Source organism: Aquarana catesbeiana, linkage group LG03 (genome assembly GCF_042186555.1).
Source record: "Aquarana catesbeiana isolate 2022-GZ linkage group LG03, ASM4218655v1, whole genome shotgun sequence".
In the NCBI taxonomy this organism is placed as follows: domain Eukaryota; kingdom Metazoa; phylum Chordata; class Amphibia; order Anura; family Ranidae; genus Aquarana; species Aquarana catesbeiana.
This window is the reverse complement of record NC_133326.1, coordinates 731723910-731734011: the sequence shown is the minus strand read 5'-3', so window position 1 is coordinate 731734011 and position 10102 is coordinate 731723910. Positions and strand designations below refer to the sequence as shown.

Genomic DNA, 10102 nt, shown 5'->3' with positions numbered 1-10102 from the left:
CAAACTATATGCCCTGAATCTTGATTCGGACAATAGTAGCCTGCTTTGACCCTAGCCTTTTCCTGGATTACTATATCATCTGTTGCCTGTTCCAGCCTCAAACTGTCTCTAAATTACACTTTGCCTTCTGCCTGCCCTGAACTCAGACTTTCTCTAAATTACTCTTGGTCAGCTGCCTGTCCCAAACTCAGACTGTGTCTGGTTCATGTTTTGTCCCCTGTCTGCTCTGACTTCAGATTTTCTCTGGATTATGCTTTACCTGCAGCCTGCTCTGACCTCAGACTGTCTCTGTATCATGCTTCATCTGCCACCTGCCCTGACCTCAGACTGTCTCTGAATTATGTTTTGCCTGCTGCCTGCCCCGACCTCGGACTGTCTCTGGACTATGCTTCTATTGCTACCTGCCCTGACCTTGGACTGTCTTTGGACCACGTATTTGTCAGCTGCCCGCCCTGGCCTCAAACTGTCTCTGGGTTGTGCTTTACCTGTTGCCTGCCCTGACCTCGGACTGTGTCTGTATCATGCTTCATTTGCCACCTGCCCTGACCTCAGACTGTCTCTAAATTATGCTTTGCCTGCCCCGACCTTGGACTGTCTTTGGATCACGCATTTGTCAGCTGCCTGCCCTGGCCTCAAACTGTCTCTGGGTTGTGCTTTACCTGTTGCCTGCCCCGACCTCGGACTGTGTCTGTATCATGCCTCATTTGCCACCTGCCCTGACCTCAGACTGTCTCTGAATTATGCTTTGCCTGCCCCGACCTCTGACTGTCTTTGGATCACGCATTTGTCAGCTGCCCGCCCTGGCCTCAAACTGTCTCTGGGTTGTGCTTTACCTGTTGCCTGCCCTGACCTCGGGCTGTGTCTGTATCATGCTTCATCTGCCACCTGCCCTGACCTCAGACTGTCTCTGAATTATGCTTTGCCTGAACCGACCTCTGACTGTCTCTGGACTATGCTTCTATTGCTACCTGCCCTGACATTGGACTGTCTTTGGACCACGCATTTGTCAGCTGCCTGCCCTGGCCTCAAACTGTCTCTGGGTTATGCTTCACCTGCTGCCTGTCCTTACTTCTGACTGTCTCTGGATTACTCTCTGCTACTTGCACTAATCTCAGACTGTCTTTGGATTATGTTTTGCCTGCTGCCTGCCCCAAACTTTGACTGACTCTGGATTATGCTTATTGTCTGCTGCCTGCCCACGACCAGCCTCTGGACTTTGTTATGGGAAAACTCACCAGCTGGGTTACAGTACATATATTATACTCCTGAAGACCACAGGTACTCTTTTCTTTTATAGAGAAAAACACTCCAGCGCTCAAGCAGCAACGCACCCAATGGTGTCATCGCAACACTTTGCCTGATGCAGCCCTCCTCAGACGGGGGAATCTTCAACAATCTGTAAAAACACACGGGAAGGCATGATTGATAGACTAAATCATTTCAGGGGGTCGTGCCCTCTTCTTCAGAGCTAATCCAACCTGGTGAAACCCAACACTTTAAATGCTCGCACATTACCGGCAACTCCCCCCCTCACTGAGAATGTGGGGGGAACCAATCAGTCACTATACTGTCAAAAGTATTGGGACGCCTGCCTTTACACGCACATGAACTGTAATGACCTCCCAGTCTTAGTCTGTAGGGTTCAATACTGAGTTGGCCCACCCTTTGCAGCTATAACAGCTTCAACTCTTCTGGGAAGGCCGTCCACAAGGTTTAGGAGGGTGTCTATGGGAATGTTTGATCATTCTTCCAGAAGTGCATTTGTGAGGTTAGGCACTGATGTTGGACAAGAAGGCCACATATATTTTTTGACATATATATATATATATATATATATATATATATATATATATTTTTTTTTTTTTTTTTTTGACATACTGTGTATATTACATTACATCAGGAGCAACCTAGTGACCTTCAAGGTGGCTGCCTATTCCATTATGGATCTACTGCCAGTTAGCTGTTGGCAGTGCACATTGAATCTCGATGACCATAGGTGACCATAGATGACCAAGACCAAAGACATCTGATGGTGGAAGTGTTCTGAATGGCCCTTCCATTAATTTGAGGACCCTGTGACAATTTCTGTTGACTTCAGAAATATGAAAATAATAATAATATGACCTCTCGTCTTGAGTTCGGTTTGTTGAAGCTGTGTGTCCATGTTTGGAAAATTAAGTTTTTTTTTTTTCTCAATAATAATTTTTTTTTTTCTCCTCAATAATTTTTTTTTTTCCCCCAACAAACCTGTAATTTTGATGCTGACTCTTTGGGAACCTTGCTTTTGGGCCCATGTTGGTTTGAGAACTCATATGTGAAAGTGCCTTGGGGCACATCAGTGTTATGGTGGACACCTACAGTACCACTTGGTAATTAGCCAACATGACTCACAGTGGCCAGGCTTGTGTGATTCTAACTATTATTTTTGTGTAATATAATAATAGGAGACTTCTGCTGTGTGAGATAAAGAATGACCATGGAAATAATATCAGTCATGTGACCTCCTGGATGATGAAATATTTAACTGGAAATGACAGAGGGAGGAGAAATTATACAGAGGAAACATCTACAGAGAAGGAACTTCTTCTATTATTATAACCTGACACTACGAGGTGAGAGAAGAACCTACATCTACAGTATCTCATCCATCCATCTATCTATCTATCTATCTATCTATCTATCTATCTATCTATCTATCTATCTATCTATCTATCTATCTATCTATCTATCTATCTATCTATCTATCTATCTATCTATCTATCTATCTATCTAAAAATCTCTTTAATATTTTATCCTCCACATTCAGATCATGTCTGTGAAATACGAGGATTTCCAAAGTCTTGAGGAGGACACAAAACAATCGAATGGAGCTGGAGTAACCAACCAGATTCGTCAAGGTATGAAAATCTGATACTGAGAATTACACCCGGGACACAGGACAGGAGAAGTAGTAATGTGCAGATTTGGATACTTTTGTATTTGATCGGTAGTTTGGGGTTGTCCTGTAGTAGATATGTGACTGTGTATTTGGTAACGTATTAGCATTGAACGGTCATCGTTTTCTTCTGTTATCAGCAATCATGATGAAGAGACGGGTCCCAGAACCTTCCTCCACCCTCATCTGCTCCCTGTCAGCAGTCTGCACTGGACTCATCTTCATCATCATCATCCTCATCGTCACCATCACACGTGAGTTCCCACCATCTTCCCACCACATTGTCACAGTTCAGGAACATTACTGAGTGTTCAAAAAAAAATATATTATTACTGTAGATAAAAAGTATAATTTCTAGAATATTACTTTGTATTTCTCTATCTTCCGTCTGATCAATGTTTATAAACAATGTTATTTTGTATCTCTCTATCTCCTGTCTGAATAATGTTTATAAACAATGTTACTTTGTATCCTTCTGTCTCCTGTCTGAACAATGTTTATAAACAATGTTACTTTGTATCTCTCTATCTCCTGTCTGATCAATGTTTATAAACAATGTTACATTGTATATTTCTATCTCCCATTTGATCAATGTTTATAAACAATGCTACTTTGTATCTCTCTATCTCCTATATGATCGATGTTTATAAACAATTTTACTTTGTATCTCCCTATCTCCTGTCTGATCAATGTTTATAAACAATGTTACTTTGTATCTCTCTATCTGATCAATGTTTATAAACAATGTTGCTTTGTATCTCTCTATCTCCGATCTGATTGATGTTTATAAACATGGTTACTTTGTATCTCTCTATCTCCTGTCTGATCAATGTTTATAAACAATGTATCTCTCTATCTCCTGTCTGATCAATGTTTATAAACAATGTTACATTGTATATTTCTATCTCCCGTTTGATCAATGTTTATAAACAATGCTACTTTGTATCTCTCTGTCTCCTATATGATCAATGTTTATAAACAATGTTACTTTGTATCTCTCTATCTGATCAATGTTTATAAACAATGTTGCTTTGTATCTCTCTATCTCCTGTCTGATTAATGTTTATAAACAATGTTACATTGTATATTTCTATCTCCCGTTTGATCAATGTTTATAAACAATGTTACTTTGTATCTCTCTATCTGATCAATGTTTATAAACAATGTTACTTTGTATCTCCCTATCTCCTGTCTGATCAATGTTTATAAACAATGTTACTTTGTATCTCCCTATCTCCTGTCTGATCAATGTTTATAAACAATGTTACTTTGTATCTCTCTATCTCCTGTCTGACCAATGTTTATAAACAATGTTACTTTGTATTTCTCTATCTGCTGTCTGATCAATGTTTATAAACAATGTTTCTTTGTATCTCTCTACCTCCTGTCTGAATAATGTTTATAAACAATGTTACTTTGTATCTATCTCCTGTCTGATCAATGTTTATAAACAATGTTACTTTGTATCTCTCTATCTCTTGTCTGATCAATGTTATAAACAATGTTACTTTGTATCTCTCTATCTCCTGTCTGATCAATGTTTATAAACAATGTAACTTTGTATCTCTCATTTACTGCAGCAGGAAGGCATGGGCAGGCTGGATCACATACCAGCCTCCTCCGTGTTAGGGGCATGCAGTGCACTGGACAGAGCGGATTGCGGCTCCCGCTGTGCGATCACATGATCACAATGTCAACAAGTTGTTATGAATGAGGTTCATTCATAACAGCTGTGATTCCTATAGTGATGCTGTGATTGGCCCACAGCTGTCACATGCTACCTGGGCCAGTCACAGCACCCCGTACCATCTGATAGCTGTTGGCCAATCACAGCACAATAGTAAATCACAGCTGTTATGAGTGTAACCCATTCAAAAAAAAAACTTTAATTCAAACCCATTTTTTTTTTCAGAAATAGGAAGAGATGACCCGGCCGCGCACACCTCACCCGTCCCGAGTGGTTAGCAGGTAAAAGCAGCCTCAGCTCCATTCATCCAGATGATGACTCCAACACATTTTGCCCCTGCCCCTGGGGCTTAATCATGGCGAATGGGGCAAAACATGTTGGAGTCATGGTCTGGATAAATGCAGCTGAGGTGCTTTTACCCGCTAACCTCTCGGGACGGGTGAGGTGTGCGCGGCCGGGTCATATCTTCTCATTTCTACAGTATGCTTTGGGATGAACCTTTCCTCAGCCTGCACCCTCACTGGTTAGCAGCATTTAACTAATCGGACCTTGACAATCTGAGTGGGTCCTTTAAATATTTATCATGGGACCCAAAATAATTTTGTCTCATCTACTGGTATAACCTCCTCTGCTTTCTTCAGCTGGTGCACTAATTTCCAGAAGGCATAGGATGGACTGTTCACCCAACATCCATGTGTAGAAATCCAAAACGATCTGTTACTTCTCTCATCAACTGGAATGTAATGAGGTGCATTTTCTTCCGGCAGGTCAAGGGGTGGGTGAGACGGAACACAGCCTGGAGGTGAAGCTGAGAAATATGAGTATCGAGGTGCACTCCAGAGTGGACCAACTATATGAAGAGAGTAAGTGGGGACTTTGGGTTGTATGGGGGGGAAGGGTGATGTGGAGGTTCTTGTCTTCTCACCCTGTGAATGTTCTTCTTTTCCAGATTCACGGATGATGGAGAAACTGACAGCCATTGAAAGCTTTATGAATGATTTCAATGGTAGGTTTGGGGGTTTGGAGGTTGGGGGGCATAAGCTGTCACCTGTGAACTATCTGGGCAGTGATAACATTCAGGATGTAAACAAAGGGCAGTTGACCCCAACAAGTGCTATCAGTTGCAATGGCGACCCTAGGGGGGGCAGAGGGGGCCCTGACCCCCCCAACATTATTGCTGGGCCCCACCATGTGCCCCCCCAAAAAAAAAATTTTTTTTTTTTTTTACAAAAAAGCAATTTATTTTTGTTTGTATTCATATCGGATGTGCCGCATCTTACTCGGGCCACCGCTGGGGTAACACAGTCTCTATTGAGAGGGAGAACGTCCCCAGTCAGCTCCTGCGGGTGATTCCTCCCCCCTCCCTCTGCTCGCTAACACTGCATAATGCGAGCGCTCACACAACCACGGCCGCCCGATCTACTCCTTCCCCTGCATCCTCATTGGCAGGGAGAAGAGCGAGTTGCAGGAAGGACTCCACCAGGACTCTCAGTTACTGAAAAAACAGACTGATTTCTCCTGTCCTTAGGACAGGAGAACCAGCCTGTAAATTCCAAGAGATGCCAGACCAGTGCTGTCAATAGCAGGGGCAGGACAGCAAGAGGAGGCTAGGGAACCCCACAGTGGCAGAATACCAGGGCCCGGAGGCAAGACAACCTTTGCAACCCTAATAGTTTTCCCACTGCTTTGGATCCTTATATTTTCTTGGTATGCTGGTGACATATATCGCTTGTTTTCTGCCACCCTGGGGGGCCCCAATACAGTAGGAAGGGAGCTCTCTGCAGAACATGTGAAAGAGCCGTTGTGGGGTCGTAGTAAAGGGGTAAAGGGCCCCAGGATAGATATATCTTTCTATATATATTTTTTTTTTTTGCATTTTATATTGCCCCCCTATTTTTGTCCCTGTCCCCCCATGTGCCCCCCCTTAATATGAAAGCTGGAGACGCCACTGATCAGTTGATGAGATGCGCAGGACTAGGGATGAGCCCGCGGTTCGAGGCGAACGTAAGTTCCAGTCGAACATCAGGAGTTCGCTCCTTCACCGATTACTGAACATTATGGGGCGTTCGTGGGAAATTCGAGCGCCCGCGGAAAACACGCCATAATGAACAGCGAGACCGTCAATGCACGGCGCGATCGCAGTGCATTGATGGCTGCTGATTGGTCAAAGCATGCACCTGACCTGCATGCTTTGGCCAATCACAGCGCGCTCTGCTGTGAGAGCCATGATTGGCCAAAGGCAGGGTGCCTTCGGCCAATCATGGCTCAGGTGGCTGAGTCCACGCCCCACACTATGTAAGACTGCTTACACGGCAGACGTACATAATTTTATGAATGAGAGCAGCAAAATTACATTTGTAAAGGAAAAAATTTGAAAGCGGCTGTAATGTATTGCCGGATCCCGGCAATATAGATAAAAGTCATTGAAAAAAAATGGCATGGGTCCCCCCCCTCCCAGTCCATTGCCAGGCCCTTTGGGTCTGGTATGGATATTAAGGGGAACACCGCACCAAAATTTTAAAAAAAATTGCGTGGGGGTCCCCCCAAAATCCATACCAGGCCCTTCAGGTCTGGTATGGATTTTAAGGGGAACCCAGAGCCAAAATTTAAAAAAAAATGTCGTAGGGGCCCCCAAAATCCATACCAGACTCTTAACCGAGCACGGAACCTGGCAGGCTGCAGGAAAAGGGGGGGGGGCGAGAGAGCACCCCCGCTTCCTGAACCGTACCAGGCCACATGCCCTCAACATGGGGAGGATGCTTTGGGATCCCCCCCAAACCACCTTGTCCCCATGTTGATGGGGACAAGGACCTCATCCCCACAACTCTTGCCCGGTGGTTGTAGGGGTCTGCGGGCGGGAGGGTTTATCGGAATCTGGAAGCCCCCTTTAACAAGGGGACCCCCAGATCCCGGGCCCCCCCTCCCTATGTGAATGGGTATCGGGTACATTGTACCCCTACACATTCACCAAAAAAAGTGTCAAAATGGTAAAAATGACAGTAGACATTTTGGGACAATTCCTTTATTAAAAAAAAAAAAAAGTGTCCTGTGATGCCCATTCATCTTCGATCACAGCATCTGACGGACCGAGAAAAAAAAAAAAAAGAAAACGGAAAAAACACCACCTCCATGGAAGGCTCCCGCTGATTGCAGGCTTTCTGCATTGACAGCTGTTATATATGTGAGGGCAGGGTCACCCGTTTACATCACCGTGTGGCCCCGCCCTCAGCTATATAACTTCTGTCATTGCAAAAACCCTGCAATCAGCAGGAGCCTCCCATGGAGGTGGAGTTTTTTCTGTTTTCTTTTTTTTCTTTCACATTTCATCAGATGCTGTGATCGAAGATGAATGGGCATTGCAGGACTTTTCCCAAATTGTCTACTGTCATTTTTACTAATTTTGACACTTTTTTTGGTGAATGTGTAGGGGTACAATGTACCCGATACCCCTTCACATGGGGGGGCAAGATCTGGGGGTCCCCTTGTTAAAGGGGGCTTCCAGATTCCAATAAGCCCCCCCGCCCGCAGACCCAAACCACCGGGCAAGGGTTGTGGGGATGAGGTCTTTGTCCCCATCAACATGGGGACAAGGTGTTTTGGGGGGGACCCCAAAGCATCCTCCCCATGTTGAGGGCATGTGGCCTAGTAGGGTTCAAGAGGGGGGCGCTCTCTCCTCCCCCCCTTTTCCTGTGGCCTGCTAGGTTGCGTGCTCGGATAAGGGTCTGGTATGGATTTTGGGGGGACCCCTACACCATTTTTTTTTACATTTTGGCTCTGGGTTCCCCTTAAAATCCATACCAGACCTGAAGGGCCTGGTATGGATTTTGGAGGGGACTCCTACGCAATTTTATTTTAAAATTTTGGTGCGGGGTTCCCCTTTTTATCCATACCAGACCCAAAGGGCCTGGTAATGGACTAGGGGGGCGGAGGGAACCCATGCCTTTTTTTTTCCATGATTTTTAATTTCCAGGACCCGACAATACATTACAGCCGCAAGCAATTTTAAATTACTTTTTTCCTTTAGAAATGTAATTTTGCTGTGGTACTGTTCTAAACATGGGAAAGATGCACTACTTTACAGGCAGACTAAGGAGACCCCCTAGGCATAATATTTAAAGGAATTTTTCATTTTTATTGTTTCACTTTAAGCATTATTAAAATCACTGCTCCCGAAAAAACGTCCATTTTTAAAACTTATTTTTGCATTGATACATGTCCCCTGGGGCAGGACCCAGGTCCCCAAACACTTTTTATGGGAATAACTTGCATATAAGCCTATAAAATGAGCACTTTTGATTTTTCATGTTCGTGTCCCATAGATTTTAACGATGTTTGCGTGTTCGTACGGATTTTTCGTCTGTTCGCAAGTTCTGGTGCGAACCGAACCGGGGGGTGTTCGGCTCATCCCTACTCAGGACATGGAGGAGATGCAAAGACCAACAAGGCCCCATACACCTTACATGAACAGTCTCTCTGTGGTCTCTTTATCTTTTCATAAGCACCAAATCAACCAATGACAGATTGGCAATCTGAGGATCTCCTATGTCAATTTTCTAATTCTGAAGGCTGAGTGAGCTAATCTCAACCAGGGTTCTGTAGAACCCTAGGATTCCTTCAGGGGTTGTTAGGTATTCCTGTGGTGGATTGACCTCTCAGATGTTGGTGCCTGCACAGTTCCTCGGCTAATGTCACCCCGCAGAACCAACTGCATGGCAGCAATGATAACAGTAGTGACCTGTTTAGAGATGGATGCTTTCCACTAACCACCAATGTAAGGGGGGCACTTCTTCACAGACCACCCAGGGGTGTTACACTGACCCTGTAGGTCTGTATTCATTTCTTTTATGGCCATTTTAAGCTACCAAATCGTGTATATTATTCACTGCAAGTGGTTATATCAGGGTTATGGCTGCAGCTGTCAGCCATAACCTCAGTATCAAAAATTCCAGGCAGTGATGCTCTAACAAGTAAAAGCAAGCCTAGCGGCTAATTAGCCACTGGATTGCTTTTATAGGCAATGGAAGGGATCCCCGCACGCCTCCCTCTGGTGCCTCTTTAGGCTTTCCTGTTCCGGTAAGGAGCCCAGGATCTGATTCGGCAGTTGTGCCGGCTTACAATAGAGGTGACTGGAAACAAAATCGTCTCTGATCACCTCTATGGTCTAGTAGACCGCAAGGGACAAATATTTTTGTCACTTCCAGCTAGGACAGATGTAGACACTGCCATTTTTTTTGGAAAGCATGAGATCAATGTTTTTATTTTGGATCTCATGCTTTCAAGGATAGTGGAGAGATCTGAGGTCCTACAGACCCCAGATGTCTCCATAGAAAGGACCAATCATGCTTTTATTATATCACATGGGATCTTTACATTTCTCATGATAGAAATAAAAGTAAAAAAAAAAAAGATGGACAGTGTAAAAATGGTATATTCCTTTAAATACAGTAATATACCTATTTTTAGACTGCCTCTCATTTTTC

The 10102-nt window shown here is 44.1% G+C and overlaps 1 protein-coding gene across 1 annotated transcript in view; it reads left to right on the top strand.

Annotated features, from left to right (window-relative positions):
* Positions 1–2478: 2478 nt before the first annotated feature.
* The window catches only part of LOC141133825 (asialoglycoprotein receptor 1-like), a 29365-nt gene continuing 21741 nt past the window's right edge, over positions 2479–10102 (top strand). The window contains exons 1-5 of the mRNA XM_073623386.1: positions 2479–2612; positions 2807–2897; positions 3076–3189; positions 5390–5485; positions 5572–5628. Of these exons, the coding sequence (XP_073479487.1) occupies positions 2810–2897; positions 3076–3189; positions 5390–5485; positions 5572–5628 (355 nt within the window). The 5' untranslated portion in view covers positions 2479–2612; positions 2807–2809. The remainder of the gene's footprint in view (positions 2613–2806; positions 2898–3075; positions 3190–5389; positions 5486–5571; positions 5629–10102) is intronic.